Source organism: Drosophila teissieri, chromosome 2R (assembly GCF_016746235.2).
Source record: "Drosophila teissieri strain GT53w chromosome 2R, Prin_Dtei_1.1, whole genome shotgun sequence".
Lineage (NCBI taxonomy): Eukaryota > Metazoa > Arthropoda > Insecta > Diptera > Drosophilidae > Drosophila > Drosophila teissieri.
The window spans coordinates 20,026,104-20,052,058 of NC_053030.1; the positions used below are offsets into that span (position 1 = coordinate 20,026,104).

At 46.0% G+C, this 25,955-nt stretch overlaps 9 protein-coding genes across 18 annotated transcripts; 1 reads left to right on the plus strand and 8 right to left on the minus strand.

The window, feature by feature from the left end:
* Positions 1–74: 74 nt before the first annotated feature.
* LOC122615159 (GPI ethanolamine phosphate transferase 3) lies at positions 75–3,994 on the minus strand. Its single transcript, XM_043790073.1, has 6 exons — positions 3,547–3,994; positions 2,843–3,486; positions 2,603–2,786; positions 925–2,533; positions 415–863; positions 75–349 (listed from the first exon to the last, which is right to left on the minus strand). The coding sequence occupies exons 1-6, from the start codon at positions 3,691–3,693 to the stop codon at positions 149–151; spliced, it is 3,234 nt and encodes a 1,077-aa protein (XP_043646008.1). The 5' UTR covers positions 3,694–3,994; the 3' UTR covers positions 75–148.
* A 199-nt stretch (positions 3,995–4,193) lies between these two features.
* On the minus strand, positions 4,194–8,684 carry LOC122614975 (tumor protein D52). 10 transcript variants are annotated; one of them, XM_043789778.1, is made up of 6 exons: positions 8,531–8,683; positions 6,142–6,266; positions 5,920–6,080; positions 5,739–5,798; positions 5,378–5,540; positions 4,194–4,467 (listed from the first exon to the last, which is right to left on the minus strand). In XM_043789778.1, exons 1-6 carry the CDS (start codon positions 8,538–8,540, stop codon positions 4,426–4,428), a joined length of 561 nt encoding a protein of 186 aa, XP_043645713.1. In that variant the 5' UTR covers positions 8,541–8,683; the 3' UTR covers positions 4,194–4,425. The 10 variants fall into 10 exon arrangements, with proteins under 10 accessions (XP_043645713.1, XP_043645709.1, XP_043645714.1 ...); XM_043789774.1 differs by lacking the exon at positions 8,531–8,683 and adding an exon at positions 6,648–7,360; XM_043789776.1 differs by lacking the exon at positions 4,194–4,467 and adding an exon at positions 4,503–5,098.
* Positions 8,685–9,323: 639 nt separating this feature from the next.
* LOC122614974 (vigilin) lies at positions 9,324–18,025 on the minus strand. Its single transcript, XM_043789768.1, has 7 exons — positions 17,981–18,025; positions 16,964–17,039; positions 14,800–14,887; positions 14,490–14,740; positions 12,552–14,405; positions 11,105–12,490; positions 9,324–11,018 (listed from the first exon to the last, which is right to left on the minus strand). The coding sequence occupies exons 3-7, from the start codon at positions 14,834–14,836 to the stop codon at positions 10,656–10,658; spliced, it is 3,891 nt and encodes a 1,296-aa protein (XP_043645703.1). The 5' UTR covers positions 14,837–14,887; positions 16,964–17,039; positions 17,981–18,025; the 3' UTR covers positions 9,324–10,655.
* Positions 18,026–18,456: 431 nt separating this feature from the next.
* Positions 18,457–20,135, plus strand: LOC122612133 (protein immune deficiency). The gene is made up of 2 exons (XM_043785544.1): positions 18,457–19,220; positions 19,611–20,135. Exons 1-2 carry the CDS (start codon positions 18,561–18,563, stop codon positions 19,770–19,772), a joined length of 822 nt encoding a protein of 273 aa, XP_043641479.1. The 5' UTR covers positions 18,457–18,560; the 3' UTR covers positions 19,773–20,135.
* On the minus strand, positions 20,093–20,904 carry LOC122612134 (glutathione S-transferase 1). The gene has a single exon (XM_043785545.1). It carries the CDS (start codon positions 20,849–20,851, stop codon positions 20,186–20,188), a length of 666 nt encoding a protein of 221 aa, XP_043641480.1. The 5' UTR covers positions 20,852–20,904; the 3' UTR covers positions 20,093–20,185.
* A 591-nt stretch (positions 20,905–21,495) lies between these two features.
* Positions 21,496–22,298, minus strand: LOC122613138 (glutathione S-transferase 1-like). Its single transcript, XM_043787168.1, has one exon. It carries the CDS (start codon positions 22,292–22,294, stop codon positions 21,626–21,628), a length of 669 nt encoding a protein of 222 aa, XP_043643103.1. The 5' UTR covers positions 22,295–22,298; the 3' UTR covers positions 21,496–21,625.
* Positions 22,299–22,504: 206 nt separating this feature from the next.
* On the minus strand, positions 22,505–23,780 carry LOC122613206 (glutathione S-transferase 1). Its single transcript, XM_043787267.1, has one exon. The coding sequence runs from the start codon at positions 23,764–23,766 to the stop codon at positions 23,098–23,100; it is 669 nt and encodes a 222-aa protein (XP_043643202.1). The 5' UTR covers positions 23,767–23,780; the 3' UTR covers positions 22,505–23,097.
* A 225-nt stretch (positions 23,781–24,005) lies between these two features.
* LOC122613436 (glutathione S-transferase 1-like) lies at positions 24,006–24,691 on the minus strand. Its single transcript, XM_043787617.1, has one exon. The coding sequence runs from the start codon at positions 24,674–24,676 to the stop codon at positions 24,008–24,010; it is 669 nt and encodes a 222-aa protein (XP_043643552.1). The 5' UTR covers positions 24,677–24,691; the 3' UTR covers positions 24,006–24,007.
* A 169-nt stretch (positions 24,692–24,860) lies between these two features.
* On the minus strand, positions 24,861–25,606 carry LOC122613446 (glutathione S-transferase 1). Its single transcript, XM_043787633.1, has one exon. It carries the CDS (start codon positions 25,583–25,585, stop codon positions 24,917–24,919), a length of 669 nt encoding a protein of 222 aa, XP_043643568.1. The 5' UTR covers positions 25,586–25,606; the 3' UTR covers positions 24,861–24,916.
* Positions 25,607–25,955: the final 349 nt, after the last annotated feature.

Sequence of the window (25,955 nt, forward strand, 5' to 3'; positions counted from 1 at the left end):
GAATATTTGTGAACCAATCATTTTAACTCTAAGCTAGAAGTAAATAAGATTACGACTACAAGACCACCAAACAGTTGAATTTTCTTATTACTTGTGTGTGTGTGTGTATTAAGGTCAAAATAAATAATTCATTTCTTTTGGGCTGAGACTAGTGGACCTTGGCCTTGTTGATGCGCTTAATGAGGGTGTCCACAGCACGGTGGATGCGTAACACCAGGAGATAGCCCACAATCAGGGCAGGCAGACTGACGAAGGTGGCGAGGGCCTCGTAGATGAAGCGCGGCGCAAAGATCTTCCACACCATCAGGTGGCGGCAGTGAATGGTGCAGGCCATCATGGCACAGAAAATCTGTAATGCATTCGGTTAATTGGAACAGTATTCATCTAAGAGCATGGGTGACTGCAATCGCTTACCTTGAGTCCCTGTAGCATGAAGAACTGGGTAGCCAGCTTGAAGCCAGCGCCCAGAAAAACATCTTCGTACTCGTACAGAGACAGTTCGCCACGAGTCATATCAAAGCCCACAGCTTCGTTGGCCAAATCCGACATGGACGTGGTCGCATCCACTTTGCCGCCACTCCTGCAGCTTCGTATGAGGTTGGGAAACAGTGCGAACAGCGAAAAGGTCTCTGTGCTGAGCAGGGAGTACATGCAGAAGAAGAAAATGGGTCCGCAAAAGGTGTTTAAAATGACCAAGGCACCAGATACTAAATTCGACTGTCCAATGCCAGTGGTGCGACCCACGAAGGCGGCACGCCACTCGATTTGCGACAGCGTCGTCTGATGCGAGGTGGCAAAGAAACAGAAATGCGCCAGCAGGAACCAGCCAACCAGGGCCGTAAAAGTGGGCTGCACACAGCTCTCTGTAGGGAAGAGATTTCAATATGTAATCCATTTGAAGGAACTACAAAATCACACACTTACCAAAACTAGTGGCTGTTCGATAGCGCAAAATACCGTGCACGCTGAGTAGGATAGCTCCCACGGCCACACAAACAACCAGTCCGATGGAAGCACGCGGTTCTAGGAGAACTATCATGACCAATGCCAAGAACACGCCAAATGCAATGACAATGGAGGAGTAAACGGTTGCTAGTCCGTAAACCACCGGGATCTGACTACGCCTCTCGTCGTCATCGCCCTCGTACATACGCTTCATTTTCCTAAAGATTTCCGGAACAATGCTTTCGTTGCCGTTGATGGTCACGGTATGGGAACTCCTCGGCGGAAGCACAAAGGTCATTAGGGGAGCCCAGGAAAGTACAATAATCTGCACCAACAGCAGACCATAGATCACCAGAGCCATGGCATCGATGTGCGTGCGCTGGATGTTTTTGATAGAGCTGTTGGCGAGCAGGATATGGCCGCCGGCGCAGATCGAGGCCACCGTAGGTCCGTAGCGAGCCAGCAATACGTTTGGCAGATTACCGGTCAAGTTACCGCAGGAGCGCAGATACAATCGTGTGAGCGTGGTGTACACCACTAGTACCACGACGGCGAGTATGTACGTCTTGGCCGTTCCTGGCTTTTTAATTGAGAATCCGGCTCCGCCCGCGTTGACAAAGTCCGAGCAGTTGCCTTGCTCCTCGCGGCAACGAAACAGCGTGTAGGCAAAGCGTATTAAGCATATCGCCAAGACGCTGGCCAGAATGAGCCTTAAAGCTGTGGAGCGCAGAAATTGTGAAGCCTTGAATTTGGTCCTAAAATCCAAGCGGGCACTCAGCCGCAGAAGTTCGTGCGAGAGCAATAGTATCGCTGCCGCCAGGAGGTACGACAAGATCTTGGCCTCCTGGATGACGAAGCTGTTCGAGAAGAACACAGCCATGGTACCGAAAAGCAGCAGACGCGTGGGCATGTGTCCAAACCGCTTTACAGTTGACCAGTTGGTGGCAATGTTAGTCCAGTGACGCAGTGTGTGGAAAGCCAGGATGACGGCACTGGATAGGGCCGTAAAGAAGATCACTCCCTGCTCCTCTGTTTTGAATGAGAAAGTCTTGAAATAGCGATACCCAAATACTCCAGCGGCCAAGTTGATTAGGTATACGTAGAAGACCTCCTTGGCTTTGAAGATGTGCGCAAAATCAGCGGGTCGAGAGTTGTTTACCACCAAGAAGATGAAGAACAACGGCAGGAAGGTAAAAAGCAGTCCCTGCGACATCTGAGTGGGATCAAACCTGACCCAGATCTCTCGACAGGTGCCCAGGATGTCTCGCAGATTGGTATTCAAATCGCGTATAAAGGATTTGTAAGCAACCTCGTTGTACACAGTTTGCACCCGGTGGGAGAGGAGTATGAATTCAGTCTCTAGATGGTCCATTTGTTCCACGTTAAATGTGCGCTTGTTCTCCAACGCATACTGGAAGAAGTAGCGATAGATCTGCTGGGCATTCTGCCAGGAATGCAGCAGAAGGGTCTGGAACTTGTTCAAATGCGGTACTTGCAGATCGGGTACAATGTTAAAGTTGACTAGGCCCAGGTTCGAGTACGGTATTGGGACGCCGAGTATGGTGGCCAGCGTGGGGACCAGATCAATCTGGAAAGCAAAAATCGTTGCTTATCACTGTGACGTGACGCGCCGTGATTACCCTTTGTCTTATCTCACCTGCTGCAGCATTTCGCTATCTGAGCCCGAATCATTGCCATAAAATCTGTGCTGCTTGGAGTAGGCAAACAGCAGTGCGTTGGTTTCGTCATCGGTATCTCCGCCATGATCGCCGGATGCCGTCATTCCATGGTCGCCCATCACCAGCAGCGTGGTGTCATTGTCCATCGCCGCCACCACGGATCTAAATACATAATGAATATGATTCTGGCAGTTAGCAATAAATGTGATGCCGCCTACCTTATCACCTCGTTCATCTCGCCCAACTTGCGCGCCATTTCCTCATGCATGGGTCCGTGCTTGTGTCCGCAGTGGTCCACGCCGAGAAAATGGGCCACCAGCACCTGCCAGTCGTCGCTTTCCAGCTCCTTGGGCAGGTTCTTCAATATCTGATTATCCACGCTGTCCAAATCGAATATATCGAAACTAGGATAGGAGTACGATCGCTTAAAGCGACGCGGATACAGATCCGTCCAGGTGCTGTCCCCAAGGAAGACCACCGGCAAATCGTTCTTGACTATTTGGTCGATGACATTGTCCTCGTTGATCTCCGGCGAGGCGAAATTGGAACCCATGTCGATGAATGTGGGCAGACTGCCGGTGGTGAGTCCTTTCAGGCGCTGCAACGTGGTGGTTGGCGGATCTGCGCGAAATCTCATCAGACGGGCGTGGTCAGGACTCTGCTGCAGCAGCTCCTGGAGTACCACCAGTTTGTTCTCATAGGGCAGGGGACTCGTGACGTTCTGCTTGTATAGGCCAAATTCGTATTTAAGTGCATCCACAACCAGGACGATAACCTTCGACTTTTGCGGAAGACACAGATTGGAGGAGGCGTTGACATCCTTAAAGATTTCGTTCACAACCTCGTCGGTGAGGACGTACTCCTGTTCAAGGACAAAGGATTTGAGATGCATCCCCTGTTTCAGTCATCACCTATTACTTACAGCATTGGGATTGGTGGACAAGCGACGACAGGTGCTCGTCTCCGTTTTGGACACACGGGCCAATAGGAATCCCCGCGAGAAAAGCAGCACTCCGCTGCTGATGAGGAAGGCCAGCCAGATGAGCACGAACAAGTACGTGAAGTTCATCTTCCGGCTGCGATTAATTAACTAACTAGGCACACAAACGCTTAATGAGTAATAAACTTTTAGCATTTAGAACAATGCTGCTTGTAGGCGAGAATACTTGCTGCGGCTGGCCAGCCGCTTTCCGTTGTATAAAACTATGTAATTTAATTGCACTTTACTTCGGAGCGATTGATTAGGACTCCGGCATCACGATGCGTTCTGCTTGCTCGCTGTTTTCATTTAAAATTCCTCATATCTAAAGATTTTCTTGTGGCCTGAAGAAAAAACTGAGGAATATGCAAGAACCCTTGGCGGCGTTGCCACCTCGCCAAAGCAAGCAGCTGTTATATGTTCATCCCTGGTCTTAAGCAGAGTTGTCAAATGAGCTTAGCATTTTTTTTGGCGGGACTTTTAAATCTGACAGATGATTTGGTAAAATAATATTAAATCCATTTGCAGTATAAATTACGGAATATACGTTAAAGTTTTGATTGGTAAGCTAAGCCAATAAAAAGACATTATTACTCTTTATGGGGCAAAAAATTTTGCATTTATTCAAAGATTTATTCATACACATATAGCAAATTTGATCAGCATTAGCAACAAATTGGGTGCGATTATCGTCTCTCTCTTTCAAACTTTAGCAGTACGGGCTCTATCCACTTAAGATTACCAATGGATTTTGTATTATTTGCACGCAAGCTCTGATCATAAGTCAAATATATAGTTCTAAATTAATTTGGAATCGGCTTTTCAACGGAATTGGGAACGCCATCTAACCACGGAACTCAACGCCTAGAGAAGAAATAAAAGCGTAAAACAAATGTATATTCACTTTAACCGCAATGCTTGATTTGCTAAAGTTCTTTACTAAATATTGGAAACATTTGGGAATGACGACATCAGGTAGGGACACCCAATGTGGTTTAGTCTTTAAACGTACACTTAGATCGATAGTTATATAAACGAATGAAGCAAGCCCTATTGATCTTCGATCCAGCGTGGCTTTAAATTTAAACAAATCATGCAATTCGATGGTGTCTTCAAGGCAAATACAAATAGATGCGTATAATATGTGCTTCCCTTGGCAAACAAAATATGTCGCGCAGATTTTAGTTATATTAAGTTATATAAACCGCATCGACACACGTGTATATATGATTTCTGGTTAAATAAATTCTGATCCTTTTGTTAGTGCGCAGACACGACAATTCGCTTTAGTTAAATAAGTTAATAGATTGGGTGCGTGGGTCGGTTTGTGTGTAGTATAGGTTGCTCCACATTATCGATGCGCTTGGCCTTGCAGTTGCCTCGAAATCTATTTAGTGAGTGAGTCTGTGGGTGAATTCAGACCCGAGGATGTGTTGTTCTCGTCCAGGGCATCTGGGAAACTGGATACCGAACCCGAGCGGGATGTCACCTTGGTCTACAATGGAACAGAAAACCGAACAGATTGTAGTAGAGGTGCAGCAGCATTGTCGCAAGGAGTTCGTTGTGTAAGCAAGCAAATCAACCGAAGGATCCCAATTCAGAGTGCGTTTAGAGTGGGTGAGCAAGTGTAAAAGAGGTGTGGTTAGTGTTAGTTAGTTGGACGGGAACCAAAACAGAATCGCAACAGTATGAGAGATGTGTAAAGACAGATATATAATAAAATAGTAGTTACCGCATGAGATTGGCACATAAAATTGTTGTGTTCATAGCTTACTTTAACGTTCTCGTAGGCAGAGCCCACCGAAGCCTCGATAGAACGCATCGATTCGGAGTTTTTCATTTGCGACAGTTTCGACGAAATGCCACTGGTGATGCTGCCAAACACCGAGGCGGTCTTCTCGCCCGTGGACTTTAACACCGACTCAGTGCGTTGGTATCTAGGGAAGAGAAAATTCCAACATTAGTAACACATCTGGATAGTTCTGCTAATACACAATGTGGGCAAACGTAGGTGCTTTAGTTACAAACAGGCGAGAGTAGGTTATTGTGTTAGAGGAAGTGGCGTGAAACACGGCGTTAGTCCGAGAACTCCAAAAGTACCCAACAAAAATGGCAGCCTGAACCCAATTACTTACAGTGGTGCCTCGTACACCGTTTTAGTAAACGTGCCCACGCTCTGCTCCACCGATTGGAAACTAAATAAATACACATTTCAGCGTTTCAACATGAGTTTGAAACAAAAAGCATGGTTAGAAATTAAAACTTGGCTAGTCGGGTTAATTGCCCAGCAGATGTACGCGCGGCTCATCAACTTACACAGTGCTCTCCTTGAGGTTCTTAAGGCCCTGGTTCATGTCGTCCGTCACCTCCTTCCAGACGGTGATGCCCAGCTTGCGCTTGAGATCGGAGGCATGGCGCGTCTTAGAGGCTAGGACGGTTCGCAGCGTGTTGATCTCCTCCTCAACGCGGGCGAGCTCCTGGATTTCAGGGTAAGGATTTAGTGTGTGAGCTGAGTAATCAAATTATGATGCATCTTACCTGACTCCACTCAGCACGACGCTGCTCCTTTTCCTCGACGGAAAGCGCAGCGAACTCGGCGGCGATTTCTGCGGATGCCACAGAATTAGCTGGAGATGCTGGCTCCGACAGGTTGGCTGTATTATCTGCACATAAAATAAGAGCCCATTAAATATTTGAAAATCGAAAATAACACGAAAACTGGGGTGCTGTGTGTGGGACTGTAGCTTAATTTGAATGTTGTCGGCGGGCAGTGTTTAAGTACCTCCTTTGAAAGCAACTTCCTCAAAGACTTTGTCATAGGCTGAATACACCGAATTCAGTTGTATGTACAATTTGCAAAGACATGAGTTGGTTAATTGGTTAGAACTGGGTTTTGGTTAATACTCACAAACTGACGAGGCGAAAGGCAGGCGAAGGAGAAAGAAACAGAGAAGTTAGTCTGGTTAGTCATGGTTGAAAGTGGATAGCGCAACTTATGAAAGCCCCTGGAACAAAGGCCCGACCTAAGCCCCCGAATTTGGTACCTCTACTTCTATGCCCAATGTTGAGGAATCTCTTGTAGTTATCACTGTTCGATATTTTGGCCAGATACGGCTTGGAGAAGTCTATGAACGTGACCTTAACGTCGCGCATGGTTCGCTTGGCAAAGAACTTCAACCGGAAGCGTTTGGCCATCGAAGAGGATGGTGCTTGATTGGCCAACTTGGCGCCAATGAAGTCCGCCTCCACGGCCTGCAGTTCCAGGCTATTCGTGTAGTCCGAATCCACATCGTAGAATATCTGGTCGAGCGTCAGATTACGCAGATATAGCTCAGCTTCGCTCTCCTCCTGCCCATCATCATACCAGTCCAAGACAGCTTCGTTAGTTTCCAGATCCAGCGACGGTGTGCTGGTGAGATCATCGATGCCAGGCAAATAGGAGTCTTCAATGAACTCCAGGCTATTCGGTTCCGATTCGCTCATTATTCTGTGGCAATGGCGGCGCTCTCTTTCATCTTTGGCAGCAACTTTCTATTTTGAACGTGGCAGCTGCTGTGGCGCAGGAGGAGCATGCCGTCTTGGCCCAGTCCTAAGCGGGTATCACGTTACCACGGTCAGCAGCGAGCACATTTTCTTGGCCCTGCTTTCCAGCTGAGCTTTCAGTTCTTGCCCCTCCGCGTTCCACATAAATTCCCCTCCCCATGCGATCGCAGCGGGTTTGTGGTTCTTCTGCTTCTGTTGCTGTTTCGGTTTCAGTTTCGTTTTCGCTTTCGGTTCTGGGCCTGCTTCCACGCTCTTCTACAGCCGAATGCCAACTGACTCGATCTCGGCTTAGAAATTGGTAGATGTGGATTGGCTCCGCTTGCTGATGATTCGTGTCAGCACGAAAGACGAGAAATGCCACAAAAAGAGCGCTAAACAAAAGGGGCAACAACAAACGGCAGCAGCAGCAACCAGCAAGACTACAGTGGAGCTTGACTAAAAGCCGCAGTTACGTTGCTCTAAAGCAACGAGCTTTTGAATTATGTTAAGAAGGCTGTTGTACACCCTATTCACTTTTTACTGTACATAACTGTTTTGATTTGTTGGAGCCAAACGAAGAGGAGGAAAATAACACAGCCATCATAATTTAGCTTCTTGCTAAATAGTAATTACCAGTTTAGATTTTTCCGATCTTTCCCAGCTTCCTACGAACATCTAGTACTGTATGAGCACAAAGCCACTGTGCCACATTGATGGTCCCTATATGTACTTTATTTATATGTATGTGAATATGGGAGTTAGGTCTGGTTTGCTGCGAGTTCTTGCTGCTCAGAAGCGCCTGTTGTTGTGGCAGGCCCAATCCAATCGAGAAGTCAACAAGTGGACGCCAATTACTGAATGGTTTCGATGTGGCAACAGAGCTCCGGACAATAAGTCCATGACACCATGGCGATAAGGCCGGTGGGCGGAGGAGGCGTTTCCAGATGATATGCATATCATCGACGCCCCGCGGATGTTGCGCTTTTCACAGCCACGTATGCATGGACGTCGGAAAAGGAAAATGCCATGTTTACGTTAGTGTCTTGAATGCCACAACGCACATGCCCCCATCCACCATATATGTACATATATTGCCATCCATAGCATGTCGCAGAACTCCCACGGTATGTCGAGCAGTTGGAAAGCCTTTCACCCTACGCAAATCGGAACCATGACTCATCTGCTGATTCCCAAGCGCACCAAGGTTAACTCATTGTGTATTCTGGCCCTCCCTAAAACTGTTTGCAAAGCCGCCGCTGAATCAGTGTCCTACAATAATAATGCTGCCTAATTACACGAATGGTCTAAGGTGTCCAAATCCACCCAGGTCACAAGAGCCCACGAAAACATGTGCCGCTGCATTGTAATTGCAAGGATGCACTGCATCCGTTTGCCACACACTTACGGTCCTCCATTGCGGCGTAGTTTCCGGAAGTCTGCGGCAATTTTGTTAACTATTTCGATGCAAACTGCACGCACTTGTCGCTAAAGTTTTAAGTTGAAAATAATTTTTTGTTTCCCGTGCTAAGCTATCGATGGCAGCTTAATAAATCGACGGAATGCCACTATCGATAAGAGCTTTCGGTCAAAAAATTCCATTTGCAGTGCACAAAACTACATACACAAAATAATAAAAACACATGAGCATATATATTTAATTCGAAATAAATGTTAAAAAACTGCAGTATATTAAATTATACAGAATTGAACTCCAAGTTTTGTTATCGATTGTACCACAACCAAACTTGTTGCCGCTTGGTAACATATCGCTGCTGTGACACCACTAGCCAGAGCTGCCAGATCGCGCCTTTATTCAAACAGAAAAGTTTCGGTTTAAAACTTTTGTATTTCAAAAGAAATAAGACATACGGTTGTATCTGCTATATCTGGTTGGAAAATTATAGTAAAAAATCGAATCGTGAGTGAAAATATCTTGTTTTGCAGACAGCAATTGACCGTCGTCTCGTACATTTGATTTTGTCCGTTAATATAGGAAAATATATACATTTTATATAGTTTGTATCTTTTTCGTTCTTAGAATTACTAATGCAGTTGTTGTAAATATGTATGTATAATTTTAAAAATGTACAATATCAGGTCTGTTATTCTTGGTGTTATCATACTCTTTTTCTTTTTGAACAAAAGCAATCCAAATACTAAACAAAAGTGAAACAAAAGAAAAACGTTGCAAAAGAAGATCCGATTTGTTTACGTTTTTTATTGGTTTTCATATGGTTTTTTGTTTTTTATTGAATAGTAATAGTAAAAAATTAAAAATTTCTCTTATACTTTGTGTTTCAACTGTCGGATATTGCGCGGTGTAGAGTTGAGAAAACTGAAAAACCATCACCCGATACTCGTACAAAGTACTGGAAGAGTTCCAAATCTTTTACTTGCTTTTTGATATTTTTTACACCGCGACGCAAAGAAAATTAGTTTAGAGGAAAACATAAGTCGAAAACAATTTAATATAAATCAAGGGGATTGCACAAAATTAAAATGTCGATACTCATTTTGAAATGTGAACAGAGTCGGTGTGTGTTTTTCGGGTTCTGTAACATGGCTGTGTTTGTATGAGAGAAGGGAGAACGCTGGAGGATTGGGGAGCAGGAGCAGGCGTGCGGGAAATATAGTTAATAAATGTAAGTAAGGTGTGTATTTGCTGTTTAAATAAATCGCCATTTCCACTTCCACTCTCGCCCCGCAACGTAAGAAACGTTTTTACAATACAATCAACGTTCATTTAACATTTACTTTCGCATAAATCATAATAATCACTTAATTGGGAAGGAGGAAAATAGAAATTCCGAATACGAAAAATATGAGTATGGTATTATCAAAACGGGGGAGATAGAAGGTAAATGTAAATAATTAACATTTTATGCTTACAATTACTTTCGTTCTTGAACGTTTTTCGCTAGTCAGTTTTAATTCAATTAACAAACCATTTGCTGAACTTTCTGCTTACTTTTAGGGAGCTTCAACTAATTAGAATATTATTTGTTGCAATGAAGAATGGTTATATAAAAAGAAATTGGCAATTAAGTGTTTTATGTATAAAGTGGCCGGGGTTTGGCCAACACATCGGGGAACGGAACTGGGGGCGTGAGTCAATTGTCTGTTTCGATTCTCGTACTCTATATGTTGTATAAATGCAATTTCATATGTGTGAGCATGTGTATGTGTCGTTGTGTGTGAGGGTTCTTTTTTCTTGTTTTTGTGTTTGATTGATCCTGTATCAAATCATACAAAAATAGTTGCTTGCTTTGTCATTCTCGTTTTCTATTAACCTGCACAAATTGCGTTGTAGAAAAGCTCCTGGGAGACAACCTATACCGTTTTTTTTTTTTGACACTAGTTTTCGACTAAAGAGATGTCCGAACGACTGCCGCTGCTCTGCCGCTCATTGCCCGATAATCCATCCAGTTCCAGTTCCAGCTCCTGGTCCATCTCCAGCTCCGATCCCCGGCGCACCCCGACGTGTAGTATTGCTGCTACTGCTGGCGATCGGGACACTCGGCCCGATGCACTTAGTTCTTGGGGCCCCACACTGAGGTGATAGGCGCGGCGGCCACCGGAGCTCCGCCAGCAGCGAAGTGGGGGAAGTCCTCCTGCGACTGAGTGTTGGGCGCAGTCAGGTTTTTCTGCTTCTCCCACGGTGCGTCTTTGATGACGAATCCGTTCTCGCTGGCACCTTCGCCGGATCCAGATCCCGAACTAGTTAGGAAGGCACCAATCGTCTGCGGCGTTAGCGGCACGTTCTCCAAAAAGTCACGCTCGTAGTCCTCAGCCATGCCTAACAGCAACTCCTTGACGTTCTCAACGTCCTCTGGCTTGCCAATGATGGTCACAGAATTGGTTTGCTCCTCGGCAGACGGGAACTTGATGTTCACCTGATTGCATTAAGGGGTTTATTAGTTAAAAAGAAACGCCATCTATTTATATCTTGAAAGCAAACTAAATCTTCCGGGAAACGTACCTGATAATCCTCGATGATCTTGCGAACGGTGCGTCGGCGATGGCCAATGATGTGGGGGTGGATACGTTTGTCGATCTCGACAACTTCGCGATGAAGGGAATCGGGGTCACCAACAATCTCCAGGATGGCTTCGCGAGCTGCCTCGCAATTGGCCTGGTAGCCGGTAATAGAGATGATGCGGTCATTGGGTTCATCCCGCTTAGGCAGCGAAATGTTGACGTCGTGATCGGCACGCAGCTTGTTAATCACAGCGCCATGACGACCGATGAGCTTTGAGTGGAACTCCGTATCTACGTCCACCTGGAGAACATAGGAGCGGAGCTCACGATCGGCCCTATCAGCCTCGTAATCCACAATCATTTTCTCCAGCGCTTCGCGGGCCTCGGCGACGCGAGCGGGTGTACCGCACACCTTGATCACATCCGACTTAAGCTCACTAGGCGGCAGCTCCACGTGCACATCGTGCTTGGACATAAACTGACGGACATTGGCACCACGCGGTCCAATGATGGTACGATGGAGGTCGAAAGGCACCGTCAACTCCTCCTCGATGGGGATAAGATCAAGCAGAGCCTGCTTGGCGGCCTCACACTTCTCGATTCTGCCCGTGATTCGGATAACATCGCACTGACGAACCGGCTCCTGCTCGGGTTCCTTCTCGGCTTGCTGCTCTCCTTCCTGGCCTTCCTCACCTCCATTCTCGCCGCTGCCTCCGTTGGTCAAAACCTCGACGGGTTCGGTGGCGTCACGATCAGGGAACTTGATCTGCACATCGAACTCGAAGGTGACTTGTTGAACCTTAAAGCCACGTGCACCCATGATGGTGCGATGATGCCGCTGAGGGATCACCACCTCGATGGTGGTCTGCGCTTCTAGATCGGCGACGATCTCCTCGATGCGCTGGCGGGCCGCTTCGATGCAGTCCTTGGCACCCTTGATCGTCACCTTATCAGAGTTGGTGCCGACACGGGGGAAGGAGATCATCACGCCGCCGCACTCCTCGGAAATGCGGTGCAGGATGAAGCCACGCTTGGCAACGAAGTGCTTGTGGTGCTTGGGATCGACAGAAACCTCACCTTCGGTTACTTCGTCGCACTCCTTGATGATCGCCTCCAGCTGCTCACGGGCCTTGTTCACGCTGTCTTCCTTGCCAATGATGGTGATCACCTCCTTGTCAGTATCCTCGTTCGAGGGGAAGATAATGCGGGCACCAGTGGCATCGCGAATCTTACGGATAGAAGCGCCATTCTTGCCGATGAGGAACTTGTGATGCTGCTGCTTGGCGCGCACCTCGGCGGTAAAGGAAGCCAGCTGCCGTTCGTTGGCCAGCTCCAACAGCTGACCCTTGGCCTTCTCCACATCGTCCTTGGGACCGCGAATAGTGACCTGAATTTAATTAAAAAATAATTAATAACAAATCTTGGCCTAGAAATGGTACTACACAAACCTTATCGCTCTTGGAGTCGCTGTTGGGGAACTTGATAGACACACCACCGCATTCCTCCATGATCGAGGAGATGAGTTTGCCGCCAGTGCCGATGATTGAGTTGTAGTACTTGGGCGGGATTTGCACCTCCTCGGTAACAATGTCGGAGAGCTCGTTCTGAATCTTTTGGATACGTTCCTTGGCCTCGAGCACGTTCTCCTTCTTGCCAGTGATGACAATCACTTCGTTGGTGTCACCCTCGGCAGGCAGATCAATTTTAGTCTGGGTCTCATCGCGGATCTTTTTGATGTTAGCGCCACCCTTGCCGATAACGAACTTGTGGAACTGCTTAAAGATGGGCACCTCGATAATGTGCGACGATTCCTGAATCTCCTTGACCAGCTTGAGCAGATCCTTGTGGCACTTGTCCACATCTTCCTTGGGACCACGCAGCTTTACAATATCGGTGTTCTCCTGGGGCGTAGGTATCGTGATTGTAACCTGACGGTAGCGGTCCTTCACCTCGCGAATCTTCTCGCCCTTAGCTCCGATAATGGAACGATGGAGACGGCGGTCGATGATCACATCCTTCGATTTTTCGTTTTCCAGTTTGTCGATTTTTTCTTGTAATTCAAGCTGCGCCTGTCGTACTCCCTCCTTGGGTCCCTCGATACGGATGTTGTTCTGGCCCTCGCGCTCCTCGATGTTAATGTTAACCTTCAGCTCATCCTTAAGGCGATTCACATTGGCTCCAGCCTTACCGATGATGTGCTTGTAGTACGAAGGATTAACAGTCATCACCTCGAACGTAAAGTTCTCCTCGTAGTTGTTGATGATTTCGGACAAGTAGGCTACAGCCCGGTCAACGTTCTCTGGATCTCCCTCCAGCTTGATCTTGTCCTCCAAGCAATTTACGTTCACGTTGGGGCAGTCCTCTTCCAGCTGCTTCATGTTGGCGCCCTTGCGACCGATCACATACTTGTGGATCCAGTGTGGCGCATTGATCTCCACAGACTTAACCGAGTTGGACTTTTGATAGACAACAGTTAGGGCATTTCCCAAGGCCACCTGCGGTCCACGCAGAGTGATCGTCTCCGAGGGGGAGTCGTTGGGCGGCATCTCCACAGAGACTCCGGTCAACTGCAGAATCTCGGCGATGGTGGAGCCCTTGGGACCGATGACGTAGCGGTGCTTCGGCTTAGCTACCTCCACACTGACCGTAGAGCACTTCTTTTCCATATCCTTGAAGATGGCCTCCACCTTGGCCTTAGCCGCTGCGACTGCGTCCTTCTCGCCCGAGATGATAATCTCATCCTTCTGAACCTGTTGAGGCGGCACGTTGATCCTAGCGCCAGTCTCCTCCTGCAGCTTATTAAGGTTCTCGCTGTAGGGGCCCACGATGAAGGGATGGTAAACTTTGGGCACCGTGATGCGGTCCGACGACTTCTTGTACTGCTCGGCGGACAGCTGACGAATCTCCTGCTCGGCCTGGGCAATACCCTCCTTTGTTCCGGCAATCGTGATGAACTCGCTCTCATCGCCCTGGCTGGGGATGTTAATGCGCGTCGCAGTAACACGCTCGAGTTCGCGCAGACGTTGGCCACCCTTGCCGAGAATGACGCGGAAGTGCTCCCGGGGAACGGTCACCTGCCTACTGGCCTGCGTGGAGAAGCCCATAAGGATCTTACGGCGGGCATCGAGCAGCTCGCTCTGCTTGCCCTTAATCAGGAAGGTCAGCGACTGGTTCTTGCTGCTCACAATCTCGATCTGGGCTCCTGTCTCCTTGGTGATCTGCTGGCAAATACGCTTCGACTCGCCCTCGCCGAACTTCTCCGACTCGGTGGACTTGCGCTCCTTGCAGGGAACATGCACAATCTGTTGAATAAAATTAGATCGTTTAATACATGAAATTCGTAGAACCAGAACCAAATCAATATGGAAGGTCTTTTTTGATCTTACATGCGTTTTTTGGGAGCTCGTCACACGAGCTAGAGTCGAACCGGAAGCTCCGGATTGCGATTGAGCCGAGGTGTTGGCCGGCAGGGCCGGAAACAGGTCGTCGTAGCTAAAGGCGGGTGTGGCATTGCCAGTACCGCCGCTAGTGGTGCTAGTGGGCGTGGCCACCGAAGTGGGCGAGGATGGTTGCTGCTCGTTGGCCACCTGCTCTTGGCCATTGATGAGAGCGATGGGCTGCTGCTCGATGGTAGTTGCTGCAGTATGATTTTTGGTTAGTAATTGTTTGGTGATATCTAAGCTTCGATGAACTCACCGTTGTTAGTTTCCTCCATCACTGCTGCTGCTTGCATTACTTAAAAAAAGAGAAAAGTCCTTTTTCGTTCCAAGTCGTTTACAGTACACTGAAATTGAACAGTAGAATATATCTTATCAAGTGCACAAAACATTTACAACATACTAGACCCTATTAAATAACCTTGTTTATCAGCCAGCGATAAAGCAAGCTACCAGGAACAAAATGTTTCTAGGGGATTAGCGAAGTGCTGGTCGATCAATCAAAAAACAAATAGTTCAATGGCATTGTTTTTTTTTTGGCAAACACGGCTTAAAATAGGCCCGTTTAGCTTCAGTTTTCATCTCTTCCTTTTGTCAGCCGCCCGCAGACCTACCAAAATCGCAGAAAGTTGATAAGTGCGACCCCCGAAGACCCGCATTTGGCTGCCACCAACTGATAAGAACCTACGTATGTACGTACACATATTAGGACCGCTTGGCTACAGTAAACAAATTAGTACAAAGATAATTCATTGGATATGCGGCGTGACTTATGTAAAGAAAATCAAAGAAGTGTCCTAAGAACAAGTTAGGTTACTGTTGCTTTCTTATAAAAACGTGAGGAGTATTGAAATTCTGCGAAGCTGCTTGCTATTTTTAGTTTCTCCTCAGTATACGGTTAAGAGCAATTAACAATACTATTCAATACTAAACCAAAATATTTATTAAGTTAGGTCATAAATAACATATTAAAATAACTTTCTGAGCTTTTACTCTGAAGCAGAATCATTCGGGGAGATCTTATTGCTTGGGACCGCACTGTAAACAGTGCGTGTCCAGAGGGGGTGCGTCAAATGGATTTTCTGGCGCTGATAAACCGAAATACAGTTGCTTTTCAGACGGACTTTCTGCACCAGAGCCCGAAACTAAGGCCACGTAGTGCTTGGATCGGCGAGATGAGTGCCTGAGTGCTCGACTCTCTGCTTTTCGGTGGTGATAAGTGGACGCGGCCAATGGGCCACGCAGGCAGATTCCGGAGCTGAGTGATAACTATCGGCCGTTCTGGCTGATAAGCTCCACCATAATATTGCGGTACGTACACACACAAAGACACACACGGTGGCAATGCTACAAATGCGCGTCCAGAAATTTAAGCTGCTATCAGTCGGATTTCGATTGGGTGAAAGGTTGGGAACTGGCGAATGAGAGAGATCTCAACCGAAGACAGAAGAGACAGAGACCATGCACTTGTTCGACCAAAGCTGTTTTCTAAATCAATGCCCAACGAGTTTTCGTAGCCTACATTTTCCTCTCCACCGAAAGAACAACAAAGATATGGCTGCCTCTTTATTGAGTGTATCTTTGTATGTGTGGACAGAGGCGGTGGCAGTATTTCTATAAAGGGGTAATATTATCTTTTAATCGTATTGTATTGTGAAGTTCAATAAAAACGTAAATGCATTTATATATTGCAGATAATTGCAGTTGTTGTAGGAGTTATAAGTCCAGAAAAAAAACCCCTGTCGACGCCCCTGTGGGTGCTCATGAAAAATGTGTCAAATGAAGAGCGCGAGAGCGACAGGGACAGGAACAGGGAGAGGAGAGAGCGACAGCTTGGCGAAGTAACTTAACGGAGCAGGGGAGCAGCTCCAAATAAAACCGGATGATAGCCGGCAACTACAACAAAACGATCGAGTGCCAGTGGTGTATATGCATGTGAGTGTGACTGTGCCTGTGTGCCTGCACATTTCTGTGTCGCTCTTTTGCTTCTTCGGGAATGCGGTTGTGTGTGTGTTGCCACCTTTCGAGAAGGCACAGGTAAAAAACGAAAACAAGCAACATACCTACATACATAGCAAATACCATCGTTCATACGTTCGTATGTGACGCCTGCAGCGACGCTGACGTCGACAAATGAAGACAAAGCACAAAAACAATGCGCTAAAGTTCAGCTTTAAACCAAAAAAAAAAAAGAAACAACAACAAAATATACAAAATTGGTATGCACATATCGGATGGATTCTTGTTTCTGTAATTTCGATACAAAAATCCCAAAGACTAAAAAAAAGAAAAGCTTGACGTAGTCAGTTTTAGGCATGGAACCGTTAACTTGGGCGTTTTTATGTTGTTTCTTTTTTGGCAAAACACTTGTGTAAAATGTAAAACTATGCAAATTAACCCTAGGCAAAGGTTGTTCAACTTACGGTACTGTAAAATCCAAAAAATCCGGCCTAGTTTACTCTCCTTTGACCAAATCCAGTTTGATAACTTGGGTGTCTGCTGGAAAAGCCGAAAAACAATTGCTTGAAATTAATGCAATTAGCGGATGCAGAAGATCGTGGCATCACCAGGATGGATGCCCTACAAAGCATTTGGACGGTCATTTTGCGTTATGCACATCCCCAATAGAAAGTCTAATGTTATTTGTCGTAGAGAGCGCGTTGTTGCAGAGAGAACGGTGCAGGGGGGAGGCCAGCATATGCGGGCCACTTATTGGACAATTGTTTTTGTGGCAGCAGCGGCAACAAAATTGGAGCAGCGCGTGGGCGTGTTTGTGTGCGTGCGCCTGAGTGTGTGTGAGAGTATGGAAATGCGGAAATCAGTGCCGTATGCTTCCCAGGTGAAAGGTTGTGTGGATCCTCTTTTCCGGCACGGGGCGGGGCCTCAACTCTGCCTTCCCCCCTTCGGAAAATAGGAAAGTTAAAGTAAAAAAAAAAGGCAGCACGCGCGCCTTCCAATCGGACAAATATGCTTATATATGCACGCACACACGTATGCACGGGATTTTATGTCCCTCTGTGTGCGTGTGGGTCGTCGACGTCGCCGACTTTTGTGACTGTGTGGGTGAGCGCGAGTGCGCCGCCCGTGTGTATTATCAACCATTGAAAAACACGTTGTTTTTCGCCGACCGCAACACAAATTTGAAGAAAATTAGCGGCCCGAATTTTCTTTCATCGCTTTTTTTTTTAAATTTCGCCACTGCTGCCTCTTCTTCTTCTTCTGGCTCTGCCGTCACCGCCCCGCCGCTGCCGGCCCTTTATAACTGTAAATCCGTGCACTCTCTATTTCGCTCGCCGCAACTTATGCAATTCCGGCTGCAATTACACCGCCGCACGGATCACCGGCCAATGAGAGTTGATTTTCGCACTGGAATCTTGATAAATTCACACCCAGACTTTCTATTGGAAGGCAGAACGCACGAACGCGGAACTCAACGTTACCGACTCCAAGTAAAATGTGAATGAACATGAGCGAACGTGGCAAATAGAGATGGGCGATAGGCCGCAGCGGGTGCAGGGTTGTCGCTAATTCCCATCGCGAGCGAACTGTCAAATCGAACTATCGACTGTTGGTGCTAAATATTATGGCCGGCTTTTGGGGATATTCGAAAATAATTTAATACTTATAACATATGTTAATGTAGATGTCTAGCAAAAAACAGAAACACCACCTTTCAGAGGCGAAAATCGGTATCATCTTTTTCTAATAAACCTATATGCAAATTAATAATGATTAAGAAACTAAGTAAAAATTTTGAATTGTTAAAATTGTTAAAATAAATAAATAAAAAATAAGAAATGCTATTCAGTTGAATTTTTTATCATTCAAGAAATTTTTGATGTAACGGAAATATCGTTTAATATTAAACATCGGCTAGGCTTATCGATAGTCAGTTCCATCCTCGGCCTACCACCACCAAATTGAAAAAGAGCAAAGAATCACAAAGGCAAAAAACTCCCCAATCTGTGGAATTTCCGGAAGCGAGAGCACATTCACAGCTACCAGTTATCAGCGAGCAGCATGTCGAAGCTCAGGAACCTGTTGCCCACAATCTTTGGCGGAAAGGAGGCCCAGAATCCGAAACCCGTGGAGGGACGCCTGGAAAAGGACGCAGCTCCTGTGGACGACAACGAGTCAGATAACAACAACAGCGGAGCCCTGGCGCTGCCCTCTTCCGCTGGCACGCCCACAGCCTCTGCGGATCTGACCGAATCAGTGCTGCGCGAGCTCAGCGATCCTAACTACAATTCAATGGATGTGGTGCAGTCCGCTAATATTCCGGGCACCCTCAGCAACGCGCAGACAAACAACACAATGAACATACACAGCGCCCAGCAACAGGTGGTCATGAACTTCTCGAATGCCAGTAATCTGCACTTCGGCTCCGTCTACAACTTCAACCAGAACTTAAGCGCCTGCAGTTCCCGAAAGGGCAGTACAAGTGCCACAGAGGAGTCGGTAGCCTCTCCAGAGGGCAAGCCGCGTCCCAGTGCGGCTCGCAAAACGGTCAGCATTGTGGCCATGATGCAGTCCCAAGAGGAGCCGGATGTGCGTTTGCTCGATGTGGTTTCCACGCACTTGGGCGAGGGCTGGAAGCAGGTGATGCGTGATCTTGGCCAGTCGGAGGGACAGATCGATCAGGCCATCATCGATCACCAAATGCATGGCAATATCAGAGAGGTAAGGCTCGTGAAGCTTATACTTCCCTTACCTGTTCTTCATCCAACCAACAGAACAGAAATGTACTTAAATTAATATGCAAAACAGTAGACTATGTCGAGATGATTGTGACGCATCAGACTAATTTGAATTACTTACTTAATGACTCAAATGGCAGTATCACAATTGATTTTCAGGCTTCATACGAATTGTTTAACTTTAAAAATCTCAAATGATACGAATTAGCTTACATTATTTTCAGCTATTTATTTTTTATAAAACTGATAGTGCTTCCACTTGTTAGTCTGATTAGATTGCTAGTTCAGGTGTATAAAAGTTACAACTCTGTTGTTGAAGTACTACAACATTTTATTGAAATCAGAAAATTAACACTTGATTTGTTTCCTACAGGTGATTTACCAGCTGTTGCTCCAGTGGGTTCGAAGCTCGGAGAACGGTGTGGCCACCGTTGGACGTCTTACTACGCTGCTGTGGGAGTCCCAGCATCGCGATTGCGTGCAGCGCATGAAACTGGTTTGGAAGGCCCTGGAGAAGCGCAAGACAAGCAGCTAGCCAGTGAGAGGGATTCATTCCAAAAGAAAGATTCCAGAACGAAAACGATGCATTCGAAGTAGCCTCTTGATGTCCAAGCCAGCCGAAAGGTGAAAACTGGAAATGTTTCACCCACCAACTTTTGCTAGATTCAGAGCGGCATTTGACATCGAGTGGTAGAGAGATGGGACCATCGGGGTCTATGTGTGCAATATTTGATTTATAAATCCAACCTATCGAATAAGTGCGTAGAACTGTATTAATTGTTATTACTGCAGTTTAATCATTAAGTTGTGATATTTGTTTCGAAAAAAAGAACCAGCACTTTGAGCTGGTAAGCATTTTTGTAAAGTTTATACAAATATAAGCTTTATTGTTACGTAATCAGAACACATCTCATCATTTGTAACCTGTAAGCTAGGTAGAGTTCAAAATTACACAATCTTTGTAATCTTCGAGCTAAACATGTCGATCAACATCTGTGCGCCGTTGCCGTTGAGCGACTGGTAATTGGGCAGTGCGGCCATCCTGTCTAGCCAGCCGTTCAACTTGGGATAGCGCTTGGCATCGATGGCGGCCAAGCCCACTAGGCTGGAGACGGACGAGACTATACTGTAGTCGGCGATGGTTATGCCCGTACCGCAGAGATAAGGCTGATTACCGATGAACGCTTCCAGAAAGTCATAGGCCTCGTAGATGGCGTCAATCTTTGAGCGCGGCACCTCGGTCTCGTTTTTGTAGAACAACGCAATGGCAATATTCCGGATGCAGCCCTGGAACAACACACCCGACTCAAAGTGCAGACGTTGATCGACAAGGGCGCGTTTGAAGTAATCCTTGGGATACAGGGCATCATTCTTGGCATAGCGCCTAACCAGGTAAGCGCAAATGGCGTGACTCTCCCAGATGAACTTGCCATCATCCTCCAGCACGGGCACCGTGTGCTGCGGATTCTTCACGCTGAACTCCTTTGTCTTGTGCTCGCCGGCCAGCAGGTTCACGAGCTTATACTCATACTGAAGGCCCAGGGCGTCGAGGGTCAGTTTGCAGGCCCGCACCGGCGGACTAGGCTCCAAACCATACAGCACTAATTTTCCCATGGTAATCGCTATCAGGTGTCCGTCCGCTCGCCTTGGGTGTCGATTTGAAACTAAACCTGCTCCGACTATCGCAATTACCGATCGAGCAACGATCCGTTAATTTTATTCCCATTTTATATACGCTACTTGGGTATTCCAAGCTTTCTCACCCTTGCCGGCCGAGATAATTAGGTTTCCTTTTGATTGACATAATATTTATTTGAATGCCATATGTAATGGGAATCAGTGCTATTAAAAGACAAAGTACTATCTATCTTCAGGAATTTCAGAATATAGCAGATAGCAGATGGATTAGACGATCTCTATTGTCGAGTTCGACTGAGCCACTCCATAAGGTGTTAAGTGTTTTGGTTTATATTTCATTCCTTATCACATTTGGTTTAAATGTTGTGGAAAATTCTGCCACTTGACCTATTTGATCTGTATCCTTACAGCAGAAAAATGTTGGGTTTTTTGAAACTGTCTGTAATCAAAGTCATAATCATTTTCCAATTGTTATTTTTATAGCAGCATGATTGAGATATTCCGTTGCATGACTGGTGTAATTAAAGTGCTTATATCATTTTAGCCCTGTGGAATTTTCAGGAAATAGCTTTTGGAATTTCTGTGCTTTTGGATGAGTTTTCATTTTCGTTATTTTTATTGGGTAAGTAAAACTTTTATTAATGAACAGGCTTACCACTGCACTGCATGATCATGTATACGCCATTTTGCCTTGTATGAGTGGGCAAACATGTTTTTATAACTTATATCGTTACATATTAAAAATAAATATTAAGCTGAGAAGGTAAAATTAAATTTCTTGAATAGGGTATCCAACTCCCGGGCCCCTTTGCCACATGCCTCCTCGAAATAAGGAAGTTCCTCAATCCTCTTGATCCACGCAGTAATTTTTGGATATTTCACCGGATCGATGTCCGCGAATACCGCCAGGGCGGGAATCGATGTGATGACGCTAAAGTCCGCAATGGTCAGCTGATCTCCGGCAATGTAATCGTGTCCGGTGAGGAAAGTCTCTACAAAGTCGTAGACCTCGAAAATCGCGTTGTACCGCTCCTTGGGAATCGTGGTCTGACCGGACACAAAAAATGGTTTGGCAATGCTATTCAGAGCGCCAGAGAAGATCACCCCAGACTCGAAATGCAGTCGCTGATCCACCACAGCACGCTGGAGGAGATCCTTCGGATAGAGACTGTCAGTCTTGCCGTATTTGGACACCAGATAGGCGATGATGGCATGTGAGTCCCAGATGAAGTGGCCATCGTCCTCCAACGTGGGCACCGTGTGCTGGGGATTCTTCTTTAGAAACTCCTCGGAGAGGTTCTCCTTGGCCAGAGTGTTTACCACCACGTATTCGTAGGGAACACCCAGGGCAGCCAAAGTCAATTTTGCCGCACGAACTGGCGGACTCGCTTCCAGGCCGTATAGGATCAACTTGGGCATCTTGTCGCTGGTCTTCTATAACTAAGCCCAAACATCGAAGAGATACTATATTTATTGGATTTTGAAAGGGAATCATACAGAGAAGCGATAAGAAAGTAGATAGGAAAGTTAGTTAACTTATCTGTCCTCTTCTATTTATTTGTGTCCAAGTCAATTTATTTCACCACAATAATGGGCAAAAATGTGTTAGGGTAACACATTTATCTAGAGTTTTCTTAATAATTCTTTATTGTAATATGCTTATATCTTTGTCATACAGACTTCACTGTTTGAGTAACCTACACTTTTGCACTTTCTTCCATTTTATGTTTATTTATAACCTATCCCAACATCTAGAGTTAATAAAACTGATTAAAAGGCTTTTAGCGAAAACATAGCACTATAAAAACCGCATAGAGAGATAACCGCTTATCAAATGTGAAAATGAGTAAACAGAAGGCGGGTAGAAAATACAAGTCATGGGGTTTTTGAAACTGTCTATAATCGAAATCATAAGATAACGAAATTTTTTAAAATCATTTTCCAATAGTTATTTTAATGGCTGCATGATTGAGTTATTCGGTTGCCTGATTGGTGTAATTAAAGTGCTAATATCATTATTGCCGATATTGTCCTCTTGGCGAATTAAAACGATACTAACCAAATTTCAATTAAAAACTAACAACATATCATACGAAAATTAGCTTCATTATCATGTATACGCCATGTTGTCTTGTATCAGTATGCAGAATCCGGCTTAATTAATTAATTCATTATAATTATCATTCATTCAATTCAATTCATTACATATTAGGAAGAAAATATTAAGTTGAGAAGGTAAAGTTGAATTTCTTGAGGAGGGTCACCAAATCCCGGGCACCTGTGCCACATGCCTCCTCGTAATAGGGTAATTCCTCAATCCTCTTGATCCACGCAGTTACTTTGGCATATTTTACCGGATCGATGTCCACGAATACCGCCAGTGCGGTGATCGATGTGATGAGGCTAAAGTCCGCAATGGTCAGCTGATCTCCGGCCATGAAATCGTGTCCGGTGAGGAAAGTCTCTACAAAGTCGTAGATCTCTATGACGGCATCGTAGCGCTCCTTGGGAATCGTGGTCTGGCCGGAGGCAAAGAGTGGCTTGGTGATGCCTCTCAGTCCGTTGACAAAGACCACTCCCGACTCGAAGTGCAATCGCTGGTCCACCACAGCACGCTGGAGAAGATCCTTCGGATAAAGATCGTCACTCTGGCCATACTTGGACACCAGATAGGCGCTGATGGCGTGTGAGTCCCAGATGAAGTGGCCATCGTCCTCCAAAGTGGGCACCGTATGCTGGGGATTCTTGCGCAGGAACTCAGGCGAAAGGGTCTCCTTGGCCAGGGTATTTATTTTGACGTATTCGTAGGGAATGCCAAGGGCGGCCAAGGTCAATTTGGCGGCGCGAACTGGAGGACTAGCCTCTGTTCCGTACAAAATCAACTTGGACATTATGCCCCCAAGAGGTTGTCTCTATTACTAAAAGTAGATGGCAAAGAGGCATCATATTTATTTGATTTTGAAAGAGAACGTTGAAGAGACGCTTTTCGCAAGAGAGTCGATAAAATACTGGTAATCGTGCTCTTTTGTATTCCTATATATTTTCAATTTGTTTATTTATTTATTACTCTGTAAGAAATACTTAAGAAACATAGTTAAAAAATACATAATTTGCAATTATTTATAAAGTGATTTACTTTGATGCGAAGGTGAAGTTTTTCTGCTTGACAATGGTCCCAAATGTACGAGCTCCATTGCCGTTGGCCTCCTCGTAGTAGGGAAGCTGTTCCAGTCTCTTGATCCAGCCAGTAATCCGTGGGTATTTGGCCGTGTCCACCTCCACAAAGGCCACCAGCGAGGACACAGTTGAGATGATACTGAAGTCCGCAATCGTCAGCTGATTGCCGGCGACGTAGTCATTTCCAGCAAGGAATGTCTCCAGGAAGTCATAGACGTCAATAATCGCATCGTAACGCTCCGTGGGAATCGTGGTCCGACCAGTAAAAAGTGGCTTCGTAATGCTCCTCAGTGCATTGGCGAAGATCACCCCAGACTCGAAATGCAATCGCTGATCCACCACAGCACGCTGGAGCAGATCCTTCGGATAGAGACTGTCTGTCTTGCCGTATTTGGACACCAGGTAGGCGATGATGGCATGCGAGTCCCAGATGAAGTGGCCATCGTCCTCCAAAGTGGGCACCGTGTGCTGGGGATTCTTCTTCAGAAACTCCTCGGAGAGGTTCTCCTTGGCCAGAGTGTTTACCACCACGTATTCGTAGGGAACATCCAGGGCAGCCAAAGTCAATTTGGCCGCACGAACTGGCGGACTCGCTTCCAGGCCGTAAAGGATCAACTTGGGCATCTTGTCGCTGGGAGGTGTCTTCTATAACTAAGCGAAAACATCGGAGAGACTCTATATATATTGGATTTTAAGAGAGAGTGATCAAGAGAAGCGAGAGCAGCAGATAAGAAAACCAGCTAGCTTATCTGCGCTCTTCTATTGATTTGTGTTCAAGTCAATAATTAATTTCACCACAAAAATTCTCTAGAGTTTTCTTAACAATTCTTTATTGTTACAGTTTTAGGTGTGAAAGTGGACATATCAGGCATCGAATGTGAAATTGGTCTTCTTGAAGACGGCCACCAACTGGCGAACGCCCTTGCCATTGGCGTCCTCGTAGTAAGGAAGCTGTTCCAGCTTTTTGATCCAAGCACTGATCCTGGGATACTTGACCGCATCAAAGGTCACAAAGGCCTCCAGGGAGGTCACAGATGAAACGAGACTGAAGTCCGCGATGGTCAGTTGATTTCCGGCGATGTAATCGTTTCCCTTGAGAAAGGTTTCCACAAAATCGTAAATCTCGATGACGGCATCGTATCGCTCCTTCGGTAGCTTCGTCTGTCCCTGGAAGAGAACTGCCTTCGAAATGGTCCTAATGCCATTGGCAAAGACCACTCCGGACTCAAAGTGCAGCCGCTGGTCCACAACAGCCCGCTGGAGAGGATCCTTTGGGTACAGGGCATCGGAGTCAGCATATTTGGTTACCAAATAGGCAATGATGGCATGCGAGTCCCAGATGAAATGACCATCATCCTCCAGGGTGGGCACCGTGTGCTGGGGATTCTTCTCCAGATATTCCGGAGAAAGTTGTGCTCGGGCCACAATGTCTACGTTTACATACTCGTAGGTTAGGTTTAGAGCGGCCAAAGTCAGTTTTACAGCGCGAACTGGGGGACTGGGATCCAAGCCGTATAAAGTTAGTTTTACCATCTTGTCGCAGTGGGGTCACTTTTCAAACTAACTGATAACTGCTGTACACCTCATTTTATAAGACTTGGGATCGGCGGAAGAGAAAAGTTAAGAGAGATTCGTGTACCAGCCAAAATCTCCGAATTTACTGCACTTCACAAGTCAATAATAATATGCATGTATATGAGTATATAAGCATGCATATATCTCTGTCTTACAAACTTTACTTTTTGAGTCAGCTGCACTTTTGCACTCCCTTAACATTCGCTTTTATGTTTATTTATAACCTATCCCAACATCTGGAGTTAAAAAAACTGATTAAAAGGCTTTTAGCGCAAACATATGACTCACATATAGTGAAAAACAACAAGTTTTCTTTGATAAGCGCTTA

Excerpts from the sequence above, each read along its gene's own strand:
- LOC122615159 (XM_043790073.1), bottom strand. The coding sequence starts at position 3,693 with ATGAACTTCACGTACTTGTTCGTGCTCATCTGGCTGGCCTTCCTCATC. Across the intron at positions 2,787-2,842 it reads GAGATGAACGAGGTGATAAG|ATCCGTGGTGGCGGCGATGG; the intron begins GTAGGCGGCATC and ends TTATGTATTTAG. Across the intron at positions 350-414 it reads TCATGCTACAGGGACTCAAG|ATTTTCTGTGCCATGATGGC; the intron begins GTAAGCGATTGC and ends AATGCATTACAG.
- LOC122614975 (XM_043789769.1), bottom strand. The coding sequence starts at position 7,086 with ATGAGCGAATCGGAACCGAATAGCCTGGAGTTCATTGAAGACTCCTAT. Across the intron at positions 5,799-5,919 it reads AACCTCAAGGAGAGCACTGT|TTTCCAATCGGTGGAGCAGA; the intron begins GTAAGTTGATGA and ends GTATTTATTTAG. Across the intron at positions 5,541-5,738 it reads ACGGTGTACGAGGCACCACT|ATACCAACGCACTGAGTCGG; the intron begins GTAAGTAATTGG and ends TCTCTTCCCTAG.
- LOC122614974 (XM_043789768.1), bottom strand. The coding sequence starts at position 14,836 with ATGCAAGCAGCAGCAGTGATGGAGGAAACTAACAACG. Across the intron at positions 14,741-14,799 it reads GATGGAGGAAACTAACAACG|CAACTACCATCGAGCAGCAG; the intron begins GTGAGTTCATCG and ends ATCATACTGCAG. Across the intron at positions 12,491-12,551 it reads GCGACTCCAAGAGCGATAAG|GTCACTATTCGCGGTCCCAA; the intron begins GTTTGTGTAGTA and ends AATTAAATTCAG.
- LOC122612133 (XM_043785544.1), top strand. The coding sequence starts at position 18,561 with ATGTCGAAGCTCAGGAACCTGTTGCCCACAATCTTTGGCGGAAAGGAG. Across the intron at positions 19,221-19,610 it reads TGCATGGCAATATCAGAGAG|GTGATTTACCAGCTGTTGCT; the intron begins GTAAGGCTCGTG and ends TGTTTCCTACAG.
- LOC122612134 (XM_043785545.1), bottom strand. The coding sequence starts at position 20,851 with ATGGGAAAATTAGTGCTGTATGGTTTGGAGCCTAGTCCGCCGGTGCGG.
- LOC122613138 (XM_043787168.1), bottom strand. The coding sequence starts at position 22,294 with ATGCCCAAGTTGATCCTATACGGCCTGGAAGCGAGTCCGCCAGTTCGT.
- LOC122613206 (XM_043787267.1), bottom strand. The coding sequence starts at position 23,766 with ATGTCCAAGTTGATTTTGTACGGAACAGAGGCTAGTCCTCCAGTTCGC.
- LOC122613436 (XM_043787617.1), bottom strand. The coding sequence starts at position 24,676 with ATGCCCAAGTTGATCCTTTACGGCCTGGAAGCGAGTCCGCCAGTTCGT.
- LOC122613446 (XM_043787633.1), bottom strand. The coding sequence starts at position 25,585 with ATGGTAAAACTAACTTTATACGGCTTGGATCCCAGTCCCCCAGTTCGC.